Source organism: Bison bison, unplaced genomic scaffold (genome assembly GCF_000754665.1).
Source record: "Bison bison bison isolate TAMUID 2011002044 unplaced genomic scaffold, Bison_UMD1.0 scf7180017864458, whole genome shotgun sequence".
In the NCBI taxonomy this organism is placed as follows: Eukaryota; Metazoa; Chordata; class Mammalia; order Artiodactyla; family Bovidae; genus Bison; species Bison bison.
Window position 1 is genome coordinate 5,702,849 of NW_011495020.1, and position 22,519 is coordinate 5,725,367.

At 35.4% G+C, this 22,519-nt stretch overlaps 1 protein-coding gene across 10 annotated transcripts in view; it reads left to right on the forward strand.

Annotated features, from left to right (window-relative positions):
- The window catches only part of CLOCK (clock circadian regulator), a 111,564-nt gene that overhangs the window by 37,200 nt on the left and 51,845 nt on the right, over positions 1–22,519 (forward strand). For 9 of the 10 annotated variants that reach the window (XM_010859680.1, XM_010859681.1, XM_010859682.1 and 6 more), the window contains 6 exons: positions 3,485–3,575; positions 7,046–7,135; positions 9,646–9,705; positions 13,221–13,369; positions 16,363–16,454; positions 22,193–22,282. In XM_010859680.1, coding sequence (XP_010857982.1) covers positions 7,089–7,135; positions 9,646–9,705; positions 13,221–13,369; positions 16,363–16,454; positions 22,193–22,282 — 438 coding nt within the window. In that variant the 5' untranslated portion in view covers positions 3,485–3,575; positions 7,046–7,088. Of the gene's footprint in view, positions 1–3,484; positions 3,576–7,045; positions 7,136–9,645; positions 9,706–13,220; positions 13,370–16,362; positions 16,455–22,192; positions 22,283–22,519 lie in introns of those variants that run through there. The other variant, XM_010859686.1, reaches the window with a different exon arrangement.

Consider the following 22,519-nt stretch of genomic DNA (forward strand, 5'->3'; position numbering starts at 1 on the left):
GGTGATGGACAGGGAGGCCTGACGTGCCGAGATTCATGGGGTCACAAAGAGTTGGACACGACTGAGCGACTGAACTGAACTGAACTGAATATTTAACTATAATATGTTTTTACTTAGCTTCTTTGATTTCTGTTGAAAGAAAGCGAAAGTCGCTCAGTTGTGTCAACTTTTTCCCAACCCCATGAACTATACAATCTATGGAATTCTCCAGGCCAGAAAACTGGAGTGGGTAGCTGTTCCGTTTTCCATGGGATCTTCCCAAACCAGGGATCGAACTGAGGTCTCCTGCATTGCAGGCAGATTCATTACCAGCTGAGCTACCAGAGAAAGCTCCTTGCCAGGAATAATTTTTACATTATTTTACATTATTTTAAAATGTGCTTCATGCACATTTTAGGAATTCAGTTCTATTGCTCTGGTGTTTTTGATTCAGACCTTTTATATTTATTTGAGTCTCTAATCTCCAGGGATATCTATCTTTTGTTGTTGCCATAAAAAAACAGTCTCTTTTTGTGCCCAAAATTTTTACACTTATTTGCTGTTTGTTTTCTTCATGGCTCCTTACTCAGTCTTACTTTTTGTTGTAGTTTTGTTTGGGTTTTAAATTCTTTTGAATAACTTTTAGGGATACTTAATATGGTAAAAAATACTATTTGTCATGCTGCAGATGTTTAAGCCTTTTATTTTGGTTTTAAAGGGGGAGTTTCTATTTGTGTTTGTTTTGTTAATAATTGGTATCCCTACATATCCTTTAGACTTCACAACAGCTGACTTAGGTAAGAATTCTGAGGCTTAGGATAATTAAGTTAATTGTCCCAAAGATTTTCATGCCTTTCTGACTCTAAGCTCATGGTCTTAGCTTCTACTTTCACTCCTCCAGTATTCTGGGTTTATTAGGTGCTTTGATTATGACTGACTCTATCCCCAAATACTTAAAAACAAATAGGACACTAGGAACTGGCTTCTGAATTGGCTTCACGCACATTTTAGGAATTCAGTTCTTTTGCTCTGGTGTTTTTGATTCAGATCTTTTATATTTATTTGAATCTCTAATCTCCAGGGATATCTATCTTTTGTTGTTGCCATAAAAAAAGTCTCTTTTTGTGCCCAAAAATACCCCCTCTTTTTCTGCTGTCATAAATTTCCCTATGTTTTGCTGTCATGTTACATACATAGCATATTCTTGGTTTTTAAAAAATTATGTAAAATAGACATTGCATAGGTCAGATGCAAACTATAACTGTAAAGTTTTGCATTAACTTTGGCACAGTTGGGTTGGTCTTGGTTAATTCAGTTATTCACAGTGATTATTGAGTTTTTGTTGTTGTAAAGTTGCTAAGTTGTGTCCAACTGTTTGTGACCCCATGAACTGTGCAGCGCGCCAGGCTTCCCAGTCTTTCACTATTTCCTGGAGTTTGCTCAAACTCCTGTTCATTGAGTCAATGATGCTATTCAGCCGTCTCATCCTCTGTTGTCCCCTTCTTCTCCTGCCTTCAGTCTTTCCCAGCATCATGATTTTTTCCAGTGAGTTGGCTCTTCGCGTCAGGTGGCCAAACTATTGGAGCTTCAGCTTCAGTATCAGTAATGAATATTCAGGGTTGATTTCCTTTAACAGTGACTGGTTTGATCTCCTTGCAGTCCAAGGGACTCTCAAGAGTCTTCTCCAGCACCACAGTTTGAAAGCATCAATTCTTCGGTGTTCAGCCTTCTTTATGATCCAGCACTCATATCTGTATATGACTACTGGAAAAACCATAGCTTTGACTATACAGACCTTTGTCAGCAAAGTGATGTGTCTGCTTTTTAATATGCTGTCTAGGTTGGTCATTGCTTTTCTTCCAAGGAGCAAGTATCTTTTAATTTCATGGCTGCAGTCACCATCTGCAGTGATTTTTGGAGCCCCCCCCCCAAATAAAATCTGTCACTGTTTCGATTGCTTCCCCATCTATTTGCCATGAAGTGATAGGACCAGATACCATGACCTTTTTTTTTGAATATTGAGTTTCAAGCCAGCTTTTTCAGTCTCCTCTTTCACTTTCATCAAGAGGCTCTTTGGTTCCTCTTCACTTTCTGCCATTAGGATGATATCATCTGCATATTTGAGGTTGTTGATATTTCTCCTGGCAATCTTGATTCCAGCTTGTGCTTCATCCAGCCTAGCATTTCACATGAAGTACTCTGCATAGAAGTTAAATAATCAGGGTGACAATATACAGTCTTGACATAACTCCTTTCCCAATTTGGAACCAGTCCGTTGTTCCATGTCCAGTTTATATATTGCTTCTTGACCTGCGTACAGGTTTCTCTGGAGGCAATTAAGGTGGTCTGGTACTCCCATCTCTGCAGTTTGTTGTGATCCACACAGTCAAAGGCTTTAAGAATAGTCAGTTAAGCAGATATAGGTGTTTTTCTGAAATTCTCATACTTTTTTTTAATGATCCAGTGGATGTTGGCAATTTTGATCTCTGATTCCTCTGCCTTTTCTAAATCCAGCTTGTACACCTGGAAATTCTCAGTTCATGTACTGTTGAAGCCTAGCTTGAAGGATTTTGAGAATTACCTTGCTAGCATGTGAAATAGGTGTAATTGTACCTGTATTTGTTTTCTCTTCCTGATAAATTTGATGCTTTTATTTTTGTATAATGTCTTTAATCTCTTGTGACACTTACTTACTTAAAGTCTGTTTTGTCTGATACAAGTATGGCTATTCTTGCTTTCTTGGTTACCATATGCATGGAATGTCTTTTTTCAGTCTTTTACTTTCAGTCTTTGTGTATCCTTAAATCTAAACTGTCTCTCATAGATAGCATATAGTTGGATCTTGTATTTTTATCCATTTACCTACTTTCTCTTTTGATTGGCAACTTCAGTTTATTTGCAATTAAAATAATTACTGCTAGGGAAAGACTGTTACTATTTCGTTCATTTTTTGTCTGTCTTGTAGCTTTTTCCACTTTTTTTCCTCTGGTCTTTGTGTTTCATTGATTTTTTTTTTAATGTTTTATAGGGTTTGATTCTTTGATTCTGCTTTGATTCTTTTCTCATTTCCTTTTTAGGTATTCTCTATAGGTGTTTTCCTTGTGCTTACCATAATGTTAATAATATATTTTAAGCTGATAACTTGAAAAACTCTACTCTTTTACTTCTCTCCCCCTTACCATACTTGATCTCTGTTACAGATTACATCTGTTTATATTCATCATATATGAGTGTTTGTTAGCCCATATATATGTATGTATGTTCATTAACATACTTTATAGTTATACTTATTTTTGTACTTTTGTCTTTTAACTTCTGTAGTAGAATTAAAAGCGGTTGTAGTTTTTTAAAGTTCTTTTAGAAACAATTATTAGTGTTTAGCGTTTCTTATATATTGTTTTGTGACAAAATTCTAAATTTTATGTTTCAAAATTATTTTAAAACCTCTTTTATGATAAATGTCTATATAAGTTGAGTAAATCTAACAAAATTTTTTCTTAAACAGAATTCTAAGACTGATGATCAGCCATACAGAAGAATATATTGAACTTACAGTTTTCTGAAGAATCAGTTCAAAGATCTCAGAAATACAAAAGGTAATGAAATAATTGTATCTTGAAATGTGCTTTGAAATGACACTTCCCTAGGAAAATGAGTTGGGGAGAGTCAGTGCTAAATTATGATTTTTTATAGCAGAATTCAGTAGATGATGGGCTAAAGATACTTTTCAGAGCAGAAGCAAGTGCTTTTAATAATTACATTGGGACTACTCAAATAAATTGGGTCTGTGTAGTCACCCCACCTAAAACAGAAAGAATCAAGAAGTAGTAAGAGGTATTAGAGATGTGCAGTTAACTACCAAAGGAAGGAGTTAACGAGATGAAAGGGGTTGAAGGTAGAATATGGAGATCAGAGAACTTTAGTTTTTTAATAAGTCTTGTAAAATTTTTTGGACACTTTAAACTTTGAACAGTTACACATTTGTGAAAATCAACACTAAGTTTTAAAACGAGAGAGGGGAATTAATGAAAGATCTTGAAATACCAACTGTACACAATTGACAAGTTGTTTTTCTGTGAAAGGGACCAGAAAAGGAGGACGGTACCTGAAGGAGATTGGTGGGTCAAGGAAGTTTTGTGTTTCATTTTTTCTTTAAGATTTTTCACTAAGATTTTGATCAGAATAATGCAGTTTTGGAGGGAGAAATTAGTGATATAGAAATGGAAAGCTTTGAGAAAGAGAGCAGATGGGATTCAGAGGACAAGTAGTATCATATCATTAGATACTGCATGATTTATTTTTAATGCAGAATGTGTTACATTGTTTATGAATTCTTTTCCAAAGATGGACTGCCAGGTACTGAGATTTTCTGTTAGTTACCTGTAATGTTGTGTGCTGAATTTAAAACATACCTGCTTCCATGTTGGCAAACTTTGAATTGCTTATACAGTTTATTAGTTATTAATAGCTTCCCCTTTGATAAATTTTTCAAAAAGTTGTTTTTAAAATGATGTTTATAAAAAACTTATACCATCCTGCCCTGTGTTGTGATAAAATAGTAATGTGGTGCTTACTCAGCTGGGAATTCCTATCACTGAATGACTTTGAGCTCAAGTTGCTTATGTAAAGGAGCATTCGATTCCTAGCTGTAACTTGATCCTTTACATAATTTAATTTGTTCCAACTACTGTAACTGCTCCTTTTAAAGACATTTTATTGCATACCATACTGGTCTATTAATGTTAATATTTAAGAAACAAGAGTTTTAACAATAATATTTAATCTGTATTAGAAATTCCTTGTGTGAGTAGGAACTTCACATGTCTTCTAAAATTGAGTCCTTAGAATTCATAGCATGACATGTGTAAACTATACCTAGTCTTTTAGTACTGAAAACGTGGGTCCTAGAATTATACCGACACAGTAACTGTGGCTGCTCCCACATTACCACTTTGTTTTGTTAATCAAGGGGAATCTTCTAAAAGTTACTTTACTTAGTTGGGCCTACTTCACTTCTTCCTTTTATCTTTCCCTTAAATATAGCATGCCTATCAATTGGCTGGACAAGTAGAGAAAAGATCTTGGACTAAGCTATCAGAGATGTAATTTTATGTTGCTCAATTAGTTGGACAGCAAATAGTGTTTGGAAAAATTCTGTTAACCAACAATAATAAAATAGCTTAAGAAAGCATCAGTCTGTCTTCTAAAGCATTTTGGATTCACCTCCTTTAGAGTCAGCATGGTCCCTCTTGTATAGTCTTTAAGTCCTTATTCTTTGGGTCTTTTTTTTCCCTCTAGTTTGCCCTATTCTGTCTTCTCATAATTAAACAGATGGATACTTGGTGCCATATAAGGCTCAAATCTGATCTTTTAACTTTAAACTGGAACTGTTCTTTTTTAATTCACCCAGGTTGGCTCTGTTACCTTTGGACTGTTCTTTCTGTTCTAGTGATAGAACCAAACTCTGTTATTATCATGATGATAAGTATGTCTATTGGACCAAAGGGCTGTACTTAGGTGATCTTTAAAGTCTCTTCTAACTCTGAAATTCTGTAATTTTGTGTTGTATTTGCTGATGTTGACCCAGACACTTAAAATCACTGTTTTATCCTGAAGTTAGTTCTTTTTATTTTTCTTAACCACCATCCCCCCTCCCCCCACCCCATTATCCTCCCCACTATCTTTTAAGAACTCTTAGCCCTGCACAGTTCCACTTCTGCAGCCATAACCACATAGGCAACCCAGCATCATTTATCAAGAGTTATTGTCTTCTTGTCATGAATGTACATTTGATTGAGTATTTTAGAATCTCATGTTCTTTAATACTCTCTGGTTCAGAGTGACAGATCAATTTACACTATTTTCTAAATTTTATATAAAGTTTCTTTTGGCTCAAAACTGTTAGGATATTAGAATTAAGGTGTTTATTCAATATTTAACTCATGACTGTATCTTTTATGGGCAAAACCTGCTTTCTACTTTAGAAAAACTGTATAGAATATAGAGAGAAATTTTAGGCTTATGATTGAGTTTTAAAGCAGTAATTTTTTTAAAGCAGTAAATTTTAATTCTTTCGGTGTGAATATGAAACTTTATAATAAGGCTGTTCTTCAGTTTACTTGCCTTCACCCCCTTACTACTCCTGTTATCTCTCACTTTATACTCTGGTAATGAAAACTTTCAGTTGTAATATACCTACATTTTTCTCTAAAGAGAAAAGTTCCTCAAATACGATGTCCTCTGATCTCATAATGGCCTGTGCCTTTGAGTATCGCTGTTCTTGTGGCCTAGAATCCTGTCAACTATTACCTCTTGTCCTTTAGCCTGTTACATCTGAAACTTAAATGGTCATACAAATCACATGGGGACCTTGTTAAAATTGTGGATTCTGCTTTACTAGGACTAGAGCTGGTCTCAAGATTCTGTATTTTAACAAGCTCTCTGATGATGATGTCGGTCTCAGAACCACAGTTTCGATAACAAGAATCTCTGCTGCCTGACAATATGACTGTCATCAAGAATATTTCCTCTGACTCCCCCCATATACCTTTATTATCCCTGTTTCTGTAATTATTTAGTTATCTGCCTCCCTATTTAATTGCAGATTTTTGCCTATAATGATTGTATCTCTCATCCTTGTATTTCCAAAGCTAACTGTACTGTTTAATAGAAAATAGGCTTTTAGCAAATGTTTATCACCCATTAGCTGGTGTTCTTAAAGCTTACTTACCTAGACTGACATATGTAGCCTACTTACATAGTTATATAGTTATAATCTATACTGAATATAGTGGCTTTTTGATTACTTTATTATAGAAAGGAAATGAATTATGGTCTTCAATTTTTTTTTCCTCTGTAGCTCTTTATATAGAAGAAAACAAAACCTCAAATGTGCCTCAGCTAAGGATTATTTTCTTGAAAATAATCTTCTAGCCCTTTGTAGAAACAAAAACATTTTGAAATCTCTATGATAAACATACAGTGTTTCTCAAATTATTTAATACTATGTTTGTAGAAATAAGTTTTTTGGAAAACTAATGACCATTTACTTTTCCTTCCACTCAAGGAGAAGTACAAATGTCTACCACAAGACGAAAACGTAACATGTTATGTTGTTTACCGTAAGCTGTAGTAAAATGAGCTCACTTGTTGACAGGTATGTTTTTAGAGACTCATTTATTTTGAATTATGTAAAGCTATTTTAAAAATTCACTGTTAGAGTAATGGTCTGTGTCACTGACAAAAGAAGTATTATGCTTAATCATTAATACTATTATACTTACCTTCTGTATTGAGCAAATGTCATGTAATAGTAAAATGTATTATCTAGAGCCAAAGTCAACAGCATGTCGCTTGTGTTCTGAATGGATCTTGAGCTGTAATTTTGAGTGGTTTGGTCAGAACTATTCTGAAAGGAATCATGACAGTTTCAGGGGTTTCCTTGGCACTTTCTGGAATCATCTGTCTCCTTATCTATTGGTCCTAACTTCAGCCTGTTAAACGTCTTAGCATGTGTGACTCATAAGAGGTAACTGTAATTATTAATAGGATTTTTTTAGTTGAAATTATAATCTTTAAATCTTACTCTTGGTAAAGGATAGGCCTCCTTGTTTCTTTGATTTTAAGACTTCTTTAACTTTTTTTTTTTTTAACTTTTTAACATGTTTGACACTAGAATTCATCTTAGAGTAGGCTTATCAGAGTTTAATTGGTAGTATTTTTAAATTTCTTAGTGGACATAATAATGGACTTCCCTGGTGTCTCAGACAGTAAAGCGTCTGCCTGCAATGCAGGAGACCCGAGTTCAGTCACTGGATCAGGAAGATCTCCTGGAGAAGGAAATGGCAACCCACTCCAGTATTCTTGCCTGGAAAATCCCATGGATGGAGGAGCCTGGTAGGCTACAGTCTGTGGGGTTGCAAAGAGTCAGACACGACTGAGCAACTTCACTTTCACTTTCACTTTTAGTGGACATAATAAATCTTATCATCAGTGGTATCTTAAATTTGATGAAATACAATGACAGCTTTTTAAAAATACCTACTCTGACAGCTAACATGCAGAGCACTTTCTTTGTTTTAACTTCATTTAACTTCACAATAATTCCATGAGATTTTACAGATGAGGGATCTGTAGGTCAGAGAGGTTAAATAGCTTGTTTTAAGGTCACATAGTAAATAATAAGCTGGAGTTATGACCTGTGTTGATCTCTCTGACTCTAAAGTTCCTGTGCTTTTATTTTAGTATACTGTGTGATTTTTCCATAGGGGATTCTTTAAGCATTTTATAGCTAGACTTGTGCACAAAGTGACTTTTGACATCGAGAGGCAGCTTCCTTCCCTTTTCTGTGAGGTAAATAGTGAAGGTACATACTTTACCAGAGCTTAAGACCTGGAGGGCAAGGAGTTTCCTCAGGGAGCCCTGCCATAGACTGGGCTGTGCATAGTTTCAAGTGGAATCTGTGTGTAGTCTTCTCAGAAAAAATGTTTCTTCACTACTCCTGAGGCATTACATATGATTTCAGTGTTGTGCTTTTGATTGATTTCCAGTTCCCATTCTAGATAATATGACATCTAGGGATGACATCAGAGTGTTCAGACATAAAGCAGTGGTTCTTAATGAGTTCATTTTCTCTCTGAATGTCATGAAAGTTAATGGACTCCCTCCTCAATGATGTGCATTTACATGTAGAATTTTTTATAAATTTTAGTGTTTACATGGAACCCCAAAAGTTTGCTATGATAGATTTGTAGATGATCTCAATTGTGGGACTCATAGGCACTTTATAGGCCACAGAGAGATGTGGTTAAAGGAATCAATAGTGAGTTCATGTAAAAGATCATAAGTCACTTGAAACTATTTAATATTGCCCCTTAGGTTAAGAAGTTAGCCACCAGGTCTCTAGATTTCAGAGAGACTTGTGTTAGAATGCTCTTCCCCTCAGTCTTCCCTTAACCAATCCCTTCTTGTCTTTTAGATCTCAGCTCAAATGTTCCCACTTCAAGTCCTTCCCTAACCACACAGATTAAAATAACCACCCAGTAATAAACACATCTCTTCTTTAAAAATAAAAAACAGTTCATACATTTTCATGTTGATTTGTTTTTTTCTACTAGAAAGTAAGCTGTAGGGGAGCAGGGGCCTATATGTCTAGCTAACTGCTTGGTAGCCATATCTAGAACAGAACAATGCATGAGAGTGCTAGCGAAAAAAAAATGTTTGTCAAATGAATCAGTAATGAATGAAATTATATCAATATAAGTTAACATGCTAGATATTGTGATGTCTCTGAGTGATTTGTGTTTTATAAAGTAAATGTCTATTTTTAAAATGTGCGACTATAATATGATTTTAAGTGAATCATTTTTATAGTGGCAAATACACTGATTTTCTCTAGGTTTTCACTAGTTACTAAAAGCTTGAAATAAGATATTTAACTTTTGGTTAAATTCTTGTTTATTCTAATAAACTTTTTAAAATGTAAAACATAGTTGAACTTTTTCTGTATGTATTAGAAAACAGGTTAATAGTTATTGGGTTTGAATTTGTGCAATCTGTAACTCTACAAAGATCCTAGGCTATAACTGATTGATTTACATTTTGTTTTAGTATTGCTGTTGCTAAGTGAATCTGCTCTTATTTTCTGTATCTTTCTTTTTCTTTTAGAGATGATGGTAGTATTTTTGATGGGTTGGTGGAAGAAGATGACAAGGACAAAGCAAAAAGGTAGTTAAACTTATGATGTAATATAGTAAAAAAATAAGTAACAAGTAAATGTAATGGTAAATAAATAGTAAATCAGTGATTCCAAAAGCTGACTGCCTTAAGAACTTAGATATGTTAGAAGGGAGAAGAGCTGAGGATATCAGTGTGTAGTTTATAAATTAAATAAAATTTTCCTCTAAAAGTGCCTCTCTCACCCACCATATCACATTATGGCACATAGTATTTACCTGACAGACATCACTGGGGACGTAAGCCTTCAATCACTTGCTAAGAGAGGGTTTGCCTAGAGTCATCATTGTAGTTACTATTTTTCCTGAACCTACTCTATTCTTTGGAAGCAATTTATCTAGTATAGCACACCTTCAGAGCAGAGATGGGAGAATTAAGTTTCACCCCCCATGGGGGGATCTTATACTCCAGTGCTATGTTATTTATTCAGTTACTTAGTTTGTTCCAGCTTTGGCATTTGGAGGTCTTTCAGGGTTGGCTTCTCTGTGCCTTTTGACATGCCTCCATTCTCCAATAGAAGGGAAAATAGATGATGGGGGAGGACAGGGAGAATTGATGGAGAGGTGTCATCAAGTAGGTGAGCGGATGGCATCTAGAGCCATGGTGGTGGTGGTGAGGGTTTAACCTTAAATATGGGCCTTGATGGTAATTAAAGTAGCAGGGGGGAGGGTCCAGGTAGCATTACAGCCAAGTTTGTAGTCATTGAGAGTGAGCAGTACTTTTCTGGTTTTTTCCCAGTCACATTGAACTATGTGGGTGCTTAGATGAGGGTAGAGGGTGTTGTAGCATTACATTCAGAAACAAAAAATAAACATGTAATAGTTCCTACACATCTGTTTTAGCAAAATAAAAGGTACTGGGTTAAGGAAAATATTGAGGAAAGCTATATAACTTTATTCAAGTAAATGAAAAGACCTGTACTTGAAGCTAAACATATATAGGATAACTCCTTTCCTTTCAGTCTAGTGGGAGAAAGTTTCTATAAAATATTTTAGGGTAGAGGTAAAATCACTGTTAAGGTGAGAATAATCAGTCTTGCCTGAACGAAGAGGCAGAACTTTGAGGAATTAACCTGGACACATTTAAAGGCCAAATTTACAGATGGATAAGGTGAGCTAAAGGTTTTCTGTTTGCAGAGACTTTGAAGGTTTGATCATGTTTTTAGGGGACCAAAAATACTATGGTTGTGGGAAACCTTGGAGAAAGAAGACCTCATAATAATGCTGTCAGAATTACCCAGACCCCACTGGGCTCTGACATCTATGAGCTGTTATTATTGAGGTCATCACAAGGCTGAGTACTTCCAACCTGAGTGTAACATGAAGTAAAGTTGCTTTAATGAGTGTGATCCAGTGGTAGAATTGGCATTGATATTTGATTTCCATGTATTTCTTACACTTGAGTTAAAATGCTGGTTTTAAATAATTACTTCACAGTAACTGTATGATCCTGGGCATATTCTCTTTTTTGCCTGAGTTGTCACACCTATAAAATGAAAAATAATAAGATCTACTTCATAGGAATAAAATGAAATTTCATAAATGTTTCCAATAATGTGTAGCATGTAAATATACAATAATGGCTCTAAATTTTACCTCTACACATGTCTTCAGATATTTCATAGATACTAGTTTGCTGGTGCTTATTTCCTGCTTACTCTTCTAGAGGAGTAGAACTAGATCTGTCTCACTTCCTCTAGTATATGTCCTTTAAAATGTCAAACAAGCAATTTCACCATATTTAAATTCTCCCCAAACCATCTCTCCACCCAAACTAATATCTCATGTTATATTACATGGTAACTTGGAAATTCTTTTCGATTTTTCTTTTGCTTCCTCACTCCAAGTCTGATTTACTTAGAATTGCTAGTTCTGCCTATTAATCCTCAGACCCACACTGCTGTGTTAACATTGCCACTGCTGTGGATTTTTAGCCTAGGATATTGCAGTTGCCTCCTAAATGGTCATCTGGCCTCCAGTCTTGTTTGGCATACAGTAAGTTTTCAGTAGCTTTTGTTAAATGAATTGTTTTACCAAGCATTGATTCTTTCATTACTCAGTTGCTGGAATGGTCTTACTAATAATCAGTTCTGTTCATGGCATTTCTTTGCTTAAAACCTTTCAGTACCTTTCACTGTTTAATAACTTTCACTAAAACTAAAATCCTTTTGTGTAGTATAAATACTTAATGATTTTTTTTCTGAATACTTATTATTCTGAACTGCCCACCACCCACACCCCCAACTCCAGCATACTTGGGCACAGAAATCCTGTATTCTAGCCACGTTAGCCATGCTGAGCTACTTGTGATAGGTTTTCATCTTTGTACAAGTTTCCTGTGTCTGGAATGGTCTTCTCACACACCACTACCCCGCCTTTCTCACTCAGTCTTCATGATTCAATTTAGCACACTTAGGAGTTTCCATAGGATTTAGGTGAATTTCTTGAAAGGGGTTATCTTTGTCCAGTATTCCTAGCCCTTGTTAGTACAGTCTCTATCATTCTAACAAAGAGTTTAGTGTTTGGTGAGGGGGTCAGTTAATTTCTATTACATTTCTTAAGAGGGTTTTTTTTTTTTTTTTTTTTTGTATTTCTTCCCAGTACTAATATGGAATAAATGCTACTTCTTTACTGAAAAAAATTAAATTAATAGAATTATCCTCTGACCTTTTGGGAAAGTAGTATACTTTGTTTAAACAAAAACTGAATTCTAAAGTCTGACTTCACAAAAGCATATAGTTAGAAGTGTTACAGAATGATTAGTTGCTCTGTAAATAATTGTATTTATTTTACAAGTTCTCAGTGCAGCTAAAAATTTGCTCCTGGTTACTGCTTCACATAGAACAGTGGGAATTATTCATTTAGCACATATATTTTGAGCACTTACTGTTTGTTAGGTGTTATGCTTAAAAGTGCTTAGATGAAAAAATTTGGGCTCTGCTATTAAGCCCACAGCCCAGTGAAGAGATAGATATGCAGGCGAGTAGTTACAGCTCTGTATTGGAGGCTGGGATAGAGGAGTAAAGAGGAAGAATGTGTGGGTAAGCCTGAGGGTAGAGAGATTTTCATCTTTAGATTTCTGTTTATAATTTAAAGCTTACAGGAGATGGATAACTTTCTCCTATTCAGTAATTTTTAATAATTTGTATTTATATTTTATATATACTTTCACAAACTATCTCAGTAATAATAATAGCCTTGTAAGGGAAACACAAATTCTTGATAAATATTAGATTCAGTAAAACTTGAGATTTGAACGTAATTTGTCTTAAAAACAGATATGCGAAGTGCTTAATATGTAAAAGTTTCTTTTAGTGGTTAAGCCAAGAATTAAAATTACTGTCCTAATTAACTATATTAGAAACCTAGAATATGAACATTCATTACCATTTGTAGTCACAGAAGTACATGATCTGTGGTCCTGTCCATATTGAGCATTGTATTAAACTATTTGTGTAGTTAAATGGATTGTTTGAAAGCTGCTTATGTAATTTTTTATTCCATCAGAGTATCTAGAAACAAATCTGAAAAGAAACGTAGAGATCAGTTTAATGTTCTCATTAAAGAACTGGGATCCATGCTTCCTGGTAATGCTAGAAAGATGGACAAATCTACTGTTCTACAGAAGAGCATCGATTTTTTACGAAAACATAAAGGTACATTTTTAACTTTGTAAAATGGATTTAAAAAAAAAAAATAACAGACTCTCTCTTAAAGCATAATGCGATAGAATCTTGGCAGTGATGATTGAGACTGGGTGCTTCCTAACCTTTTTTCAAGAGAAAGAAACAATTGCCTTTTAATGATTCCCTGGTATGTTCTTTCTTTCATTCAACAAACATTTATTTAGTGCCTACTATATCCATGGTTTCCCTGATGGTTCAGACGGTAAAGAATCTCCCCGCAATGCGGGAGACCTGGGTTCAGTTCCTGGGTTGGGAAGATCCCCTGGAGGAGGGCATGGTGACCCGCTCCAGTATTCTTGCCTGGAGAATCCCCGTGGACAGAGGAGCCTGGTGGGCTACAGTCCATGAGGTCACACAGAGTCGGACATGACTGAGCAACTAACACATGTAGCCTAGATTCTTGTGGTGCAGGGTAATAGTTCTGACCCTCAAGTAACTCAAACCAAGGGAGACAAATAATATATAAATAGCTAATTACAATGCAAGTAATTAATGTGAGTGGTGCTTGTAAAGAATATTTATGTGAGAATACAGAGGAAAGAATGTGTCAGAGAAGTCATAAAACCAGTTGATTTTTCAACTGAGTCTTCCTTTTATCTTAAGGAAAACAGCATTTCACATGGAGGGAGTAGCATATGTAAAACCAGAGAAACAAGGAGAGGTCAGTTTAACTGGAGCATAGAATTGAGTTGGAAAGTTAGGAGTGTATTTGGAAGAGAATCGAGTCAGATCATGAGATATGTAATTTAAACAGATTACTTCAATGACTAGGAAATAAACATGGTTTTAAAGTGATTATTTGTTAAAGAAAATCACTTTGAGTAAATATGTCATGGAAAGGAAATTTTAGAGAATAGTAAGTATTTTGGTACTTAACAGATGCTACTTAATAGAAAATAGGTGAAAAACTTGTAGAAGGACATTTCCTTTTTCAGATGCAAATAAACTACAGAACTTCTCAAAAGAGAATTTGTAACTAGTGCTTTTGTGTCTCGATAGCTCACTCTGTAATATATTACTAGCCTGGTTTATGCTTCACCACTGTTTAAAATTATTTTTATTAATACCATGACCCCCACCCTCTCTGCTGCCAATAAAGCAGTAGCTCTTTCTTGAACCTCATCCTCTTCTGCATCTCTGAAGCACTGGAAATTTTTACCTGCCCTCCACTGGCTTGCTTTTTCCTTGTTCTGAGATACACTGGACTTCTTCATTCACCTCCCTCTCCCAACCGAGCTAACTTCTTTCCTTTCTGCCCTCTGAACATGACATTTCTCTAGGTCTTATTTTGTGTTCATGCTTTCTCCATGCTCTTACCCTTGGTTTTGCCTCTCTGTTAAACTGCTAAGTCTGTATTTTTAGATGCAGACTTTACAGTTTTTCATTTCCAGGTAACTTCTGGATCTTTGGTTTTAAATGTTCTCAGGCTCAACACATCTAAAATTGAATTCATTTTCATTTTGTCAAGTCGTCTCTTTCTTTCAGTTTTCCATTTTCACACCACAATCCTTTCACTCCCCTGGGACTCAAACCTGAGAAGAGTTTTGCATTTTTTCATCTTCTTTAGTGTACAGTATCACAGTTGCCAAATTTTGTTGATTCTTCTGGTAATGTGTCAAAATTGCTGGTTAACAAAATTTACTGCCTATGGTATCATTACATTTTATCTCTACAAATGGTATTCTCACTAATTTCTTTGTCCCTTGTTAGTATACTCATTCCTTAGACATTGTAGCAGTTCAGTAAATGATTGTTGAATGAAATGAAATGATATGCATGCATAATTATCTCCCCTTGACAATCGAGGATTAATTTTGGCATTTAGATTTTTTTTAAAGTTGGGCTTATGGTTCTCACAAAATTAAAATTTACCTGAAATTGAAAGGTAATTCTTACATACTTATTACTCTAAAAATTAACCTGGGTTTAGCTAAACTTGATGGAATTTGTTTATGGATTTAAGTCCTTTTTTCTGAATGTATATAATTGATGTGAATTTGAAAAGCATGTATAGTCCACAGAATTAGTAGCTGTAATTGTTCATATCTAATACAGACATTTCCAATATGCCAGATTTGGGGTGCCAGTTTTTTATGCTGTATTTATATATCTGGTAATAGAGAAATCAAAACAACTTAGTCCATATTTTCCACTGTAAGACAGAGTATATTTTGTAGAGTAAAATCTATGATATGTATTTTAATTTTACTTGGTTGTTTTAATATGTCTGCATTTAAATATGGAAAAATATTGCCTAAGTACAGATTTCATCATTTATGAATAGCTTTTTATAACAATCCATTAGAAATATGTTGCAAAATAAACTGTAATAATTGTGTTAAAATATGTGCTGAAAGCTAGGGAATCTCCAACTTTTGACCAGCATCCTGCCACTAAGAAAACATGCCAGAGACACAGAGCAGAATCTCTCTGGGTTTATTACTATAAAGTTTTTGCCTAGAATTTTAATTTAGTCTCTTTGATTAAGAATAGAACACCTTAGACTGGGAAGAATCTTTGCCTGGCAATAGGCAGGCCTAAAATAATTTTTTTTTAAAAGCTGACTGATCTCCTTGGCTCCTTTTCCTCCAGGTTTATGTCCTTAGGTTTCTTCTAGGTACTACTGTTTGAAAGGCAAAGAAAGGGGAAAGAATATATTTCTAATGCTTGATCTAGTCTGCTTATTCTGATTCTTATTTGATCATTGTGTAAAGCAGGAAGTAATCTCAGGCCAGTCAGGAGCAAAGGTTCTCAAAGCTCCCCAGAGAAAATTCAGAGACTGGCATTTTCAAGAGACTAGTCTTAAAGTTATCCAAATTATTCAAGCAGATGACCTGATACATTAGCTCAACATTTCATCATACCAAAATTTGGACCTCCTGATACCTACCTAGACCAGTAAATGTTATTGACTATGGCTCTCCTCTTTAATTAGTGCCACTAATGTGTCAATCTGTTTACAGAAATCACTGCACAGTCAGACGCTAGTGAAATTCGACAGGACTGGAAACCTACATTCCTTAGTAATGAAGAGTTTACACAATTAATGCTAGAGGTATGTCCAAATTAATATTTGAAAAGTTTTATATTCTTAAGAAATCACAGGGGTTACCAATTCTAGTATAGGTTTAACAATATTAGTTTAATACTGAAAAATCTTAATTCAGTGTAAGTCAACCAACTATTCATTTAAAATTAACTGATGTAAGTATTGTAATAAAATAGTACTATATGTGGTAAAATAATGCCAAATCTTTGTGCTTTCAATATCATCTGAATTTTTGAGAGGCTTAATAAGTCAGAAACCTATACCAAGTTCTCTACCTGAACAACGCTAACATTTAAATGAAAAATAAAATATATTATTCATCACATAGTAAATATTATGAAATGTATTTTACTGGACAGTAGGATTTTTTTCCAACAAATTAAAATCCACCTAAACACAGCATAAAATGATACTAAATGAAGTATTTTGAAAATATTAAAATAATGAAATATACATTGAAAGGCAGCTCTTCTCATTTTAAATAGAAACTTCTAAAAGGTTTTCCTTCTAAAAATAGATGTTCTTCCATGACAGAATTATTTTTGAATACAGTTCAGATCATACTTGCTTAGAATTGCAAAACTTAATATATCACACAATCAGTTATAAAATCCACAAAAATTTTGAGTCACTCATAACTATCAGTTTTACTTTTTAAACATTTCCAATTTAGATTAATAAGGATATCTTCATGCACACAGAGTTCAGTATCAGATTTCTATGAAAGCTTTTTTTTCCCTCCAAAAAACTAATAATAAATAAAGGTGGTATTATACTTGGGTGTTAACAGTTAAGGATAAGAGAAGTAGATAAGCAAAAGAAGCTAGAGACAGAAGGAGGAGAAGAAAACAATTGAAGTAGAGATTGTTAAATAATTTGCATTTCTTATTCTGTTTGTTCAGGTTTGTTATTTTAGACTTTAAGCATGTATCTCTGTGGTATATGTATATGTAAGAACCATGTCTCAACTGTCTTTGAATGTTGACTAAAGTCCAAAGCAACAGTATTTTGCAAATTATTGAATTATTTTTCCGTTTTTACTAGGTAGAACAGTTAATTGCTGGATTAAGTCTTTATATATTCAGCAGAAGTGTCACCATATGAAAATTTATTTAAGTGTAAATACACTTATATATACTTAAAGCCATGCTTAACATCTGAAAAAATACCTGAGCACATCTTACATACTATTACCTCAGTGAATCCTCACAGTAATCTTATGAAGATACTCTATTAGTATCCCTTTCTTACTTTCAGATGAGGAAATTGAGCAAAGGGATTATGAAATTTGCTCAAAATAAAACTAATCCTGAGCCAGGATTCACTGCAGGAAAACTAGCCTCTGACCCCTGTGGGCCTAGCCCCTGTGCCCCTGCTGCTCGTGGCACTTCTTTTCAGTGAAAGTTAGCTGTGGCACAGAGCTTTTAGCTTGGTAACCAGCAGTTAGCTCTTTAAATTAGTGGACACAAGTTACAAACCAAATAATAGTTCCAGTTAATTTTTTCTTCTCTAAAAAGGAGTTTGAAATTGTCCAGAATTATCCTTTAGATTAATACATTTATGAAAAGGTATAAACAAGTTAATGTTTGCAACCCCAAGAAGAAATCAACTCATTTAATTGTTCTTTAAATTTTTCTTTATTTCTCAGTGCCATGATTCACTACCATCTGTGTTATCATAAATCCTTTTTAAAACCTTTTTCTTCATTTGGTTGTGTTGGGTCTTAGTTGCAGCATGTGGGATCCTCTTTGTGGTGCATGGACTCTCTAGCTGTGGCATGCAGGCTCTGGGGTGCAAGGGCTCAGGTTGTGGCTAGCAAGCTTAGTTGCTACCAGGCACATGGGATCTTACTTCCCTGACTAGGAATTGAACCTGTGTCCCCTGCACTGCACAGTGGATTTTTAACGACTAGACACCAGGGAAGTCCCAGTCATAAACTCTTTACTTACCCTGTTTTATTGGTATGAAATTTTCTTTTCTTAATAATTTTTCTTCATTTATTTTTTTGACTTTTTGCCACACTGAGCGGCATGCAGGATCTTATTTCTCTAACCAGGGATCGAACCCACACCCCCTGCAGTGGAAGTGCAGAATCCTAACTGCTCGAAAAGTCCCCCAAAATTTTCTTATAAATTCATAAATTAATGTATTATCTATATTTAAGGAACTTAGGAAGGTAAATTACCTATTCAATAAAAAGCTAAATTGAAAAGAATTGTCTTCAAATTTTTCTTCACAGTGAACAGATTTTAACTTAATTGCGAAGACACATGTAGTACATATGTAGTATTAAAAATAACTAAATCAAAGAGTCTAGAGATTATAATCTTATATATAACAGAATATTTAAACATGTTAATTTTGAAACTGTAAATTAGTTTTCTCATGATTATCCTCACAGCTTTTGAAATTACATTCCTGAAAAATACTACATTTACTAACCTTTAATATGTCAAACATACTTTTGATTTTTAGTGAATATTTGTAACTGCTAAGTAGGCATTTTAATGTTCATATGCCAAGATTGAAGGCTATGTATAATTGTGTGTATTGTAACCTGGGTTCAGCTAACCTAGTTGTGTTATTGTTGGCTTATCATGTTGATCAGATTACAGTTAGGCAATCTGGATGCCCTTTTCAGCATAATTTCAGATGTAGGTTTTGTCTAGGAATGTTAGAGCTGCTAGCAGAAGAGCTGGGGTCATTCAGCTCAAACTCTTCATTTTATGGATGATGCCTGGAGAGATTGTAGCTTGTCCAGTCAGCTAATTAATCAAAGAACTGAGACTAAGATCTTAAAATTCACTTATACCTTGTGTGTTGGCTGTCTCTCTTCATTCTTCCATTGCCACCCATCCCTCTCCCTCTTGTTTCTGATGCTTAAGGAATATTCCTTGCTACCCTTGTTGGGGATGTTGAGGTTAACCAAGGAAGTAAGGGAAATTTAGCCTTACTAGACCTCTGTGCCAAGTTATCTCTGTATGGAGTCATATCCTGGTACAGAGTTCTTTCCTCTTGACAGCTGGCAGCTCTCCCCAGTACTCTACAAGGGAAGGGCCAGGGCCCTGCCTGCCTCATCTCAAGGAGGTTCTGTCCCCTTCCTTGGGACTTCCATCCCCTCTTGCCAGATTAAGTACTCACTAAGTAAACAATCAAGATGTATACAGGCCTCTTGATATGTGCAAAGTAGATGTAAAGTAGATGTCAAATAGGAAGATGAGTTTTAACTAATGAGCCTTTTCCCTCCTATCATACAACGTGGACAAGGGATAACCTTCACAGTCTTCAGTCTTGGGATAAGGACGTCCTTCTGTCTTGTTCCGCATCTCTTGAGTCTTCCTCCTCAAAGCCCCTCCCATTTTTGGTGTACGTACCTACCTGCTTGGCAAATTACATCCTGCCATTCAAAAGAAATTTGAGCTCTGGATCCTTTCTTGTGTTAAGACTTGGTGCAGTGCTGATGCAGGCCTTTCTCTGCTGAATCTTTACCCGCTTCAGAAGAGAAAGGGGCAGGCTCTGCTTCTGGGAGTGGGATCAGGTCATTAAGAGTTCTGGTTTTAGTTTATTCACTTCACAGAAGAGAGCTGCATCCTAATTCCTAGTAGATCTCCCAGGAACAAGTAGAGTAGAGATCATTGTAGAGATCATCACAGTAATTTGCTTTCAAAGATGACACAGTCTAGCTTCACATGAGAAAAGCATGTTCTTAACATCATTTTGACCCTTTTCCTTAGGAAACAATATTGGCGTAATTGTACTAAAGAGTTTTTGTGAAAATTTCATGCATTTGCTTAAATTATAAGGTTTCATCCCTTCCCCTTACATTAGCAAAGAATGAGTTTGTCTGAGCCATTTTGGACGGCAGGTATCTGCTCAAATTCTCCCTCAATAAAAGGGGAGGTGGGGGATGCCTTTTTCCATACAGTCACCATATACCTCAACAGTTACTAGAATTAGAGGGAGGTTGCTCTAACTCTCAGATACATGAGTAACATACAAGTATTTCTTATTTGCCATGTGCCACACATATGTCAGGTGCTGCAGATATACAATATTGCAGATACAATATAGTTCTTACCAGAATTGTATCCTTTGAGAGAGAGCCCTGTACTTACACAAGAAATTCAGATTTAGTGTGATAACTATTTGATAGAAGAGGAACTCCTCTGATGATATACTTTATCTGCTGTATATCTTTAGTATCTTTTCATTTTTAAGTTACTTTTTTTGTTTATGGCTTCTCTGGGTCTTGGTTGCTGCGTGCTGGCTTGCTCTAGTTGCAGCGAGTAGGGGCTGTGCTCTCGTTGCAGTGTGTGGCTTCTCATTGCCATGGCCTGTCTTGTGGAGTGTGGGCTGTAGGCATGTGGGCTCAGTAGTTGTAACTCATGGGCTTAGTTACCTCATGGCATGTGGATCTTCCTCACCCAGAAATCAAACCCATGTCCCCTGCCTTGGCAGGAGAATTCTCAGACACTGGACCACCAGGGAAGTCTTCAACATTTTTTCCATTGGATCTTCTTTTCCTCAGCCTGAAAATATATTTCAGTTGCTTTTTCTGAAAATATGACTTCCCTTGATACTTGTCCTCTCAAAATGTGTCCTTTCATGAACTTGAACAAAGTGTTTTATAATAGCCTTCTGATGATCCACCCATCTCTAAACTCATTGTAGTATGAGTCTCCTTCCTGTTGACATAACTCTTGAAAGTCAGCAAAATTCAGTCCTCATTTTTTTATTCCTTGTCTTGTTTGATCCCATTTTTTACTGAACCATCCGTTTTCCTCCTCACTCACTTTGTCATGCTTTTTCCCATTGACTTCATCAACATCAGTGTATTCTGTCCTGTCTTTGTCATTTTCTCTGGCACTTTCGCTCCTCCTCATCTCTGTACATAGATAATACCCCAAACATTTGTCTTTGGCATCCTTTTCGTTTTTGCAGATCTCATTTCTTCAGCTTCCACTTTGGTGCCTAGGATTCTCAGATGAAAAACTTTGTGAGACATGAGTAGAGTATTGCTTTTTGTTAAGTATTGTCCCCCTGTGCTGACTCCTGTCCTGAACTCTTAACATCACATTTCCTAATGCTTGCCTAAGTCCTTTCTTCTGTTTTTACTGCTACTAATTTCATTTGGATTCTCCTTAACTTCTCTGATTATTCCAAAGGCCACTGAAATTTTCCTCTTAATTCACTTTTTCCTCAAAATCCATTTTACACTTTGCTTCCAGACTGCTCTTAAGCAAAGTTCATATGTCTTGCCCTGATATTCAAAGCCTTGCATGATCTGACCTCACTCTATTTTTTCAGCTTATTCCCTTTCAGTTTATTCCCCACGTATCTCCCTGTGCTTCAATCATACACTTCTGTTAAGATTATATATGTGATGGTGATAATCTGTTCTTTTGTTGGCCAAAGACATATTGTTGATGGCATCTGTGCTTTGGAAATATTAACATCTTTAAATAAGACCATCATTGTATAATAACATGATAAAGGTAGAAGAACATTAAGTCTCTATCTTTTAGAAACTTGCCATTCAGTAATGGTCATAGAGTGATATTTTTCTTCCAGAAGCATCTTAAAATGCACAAAGATAGATACTAAGGTATTGTAAAGGGGAAAAGCTAGTATTTTGACAGTGCCCTAGAAATTTCCAGTTCTTTGTAATTTATCTTAGATTTTTATGTCTGTCCTGTGAAATACTTTTTTCTTTTCATTTAACTGACCATTGTGTTTAATTTCAGGCTCTTGATGGTTTTTTTTTAGCAATCATGACAGATGGAAGCATAATATATGTGTCTGAGAGTGTAACTTCATTGCTTGAACATTTACCGGTAAGTATAAAAATCCTGTGATCTCCCACTTTTTAAAAAATATTGTTTCATTAATGTATTTATTTTTGGAGGATAATTGATTTACGATATTGTGATGGTTTCTGCTATACATCAACATGAATCAGCCATCAGATCAGATCAGTTGCTCAGTCGTGTCCGACTCTCTGCGACCCCATGAATCACAGCACGCCAGGCCTCCCTGTCCATCACCAACTCCCGGAGTTCACTCAGACTCAC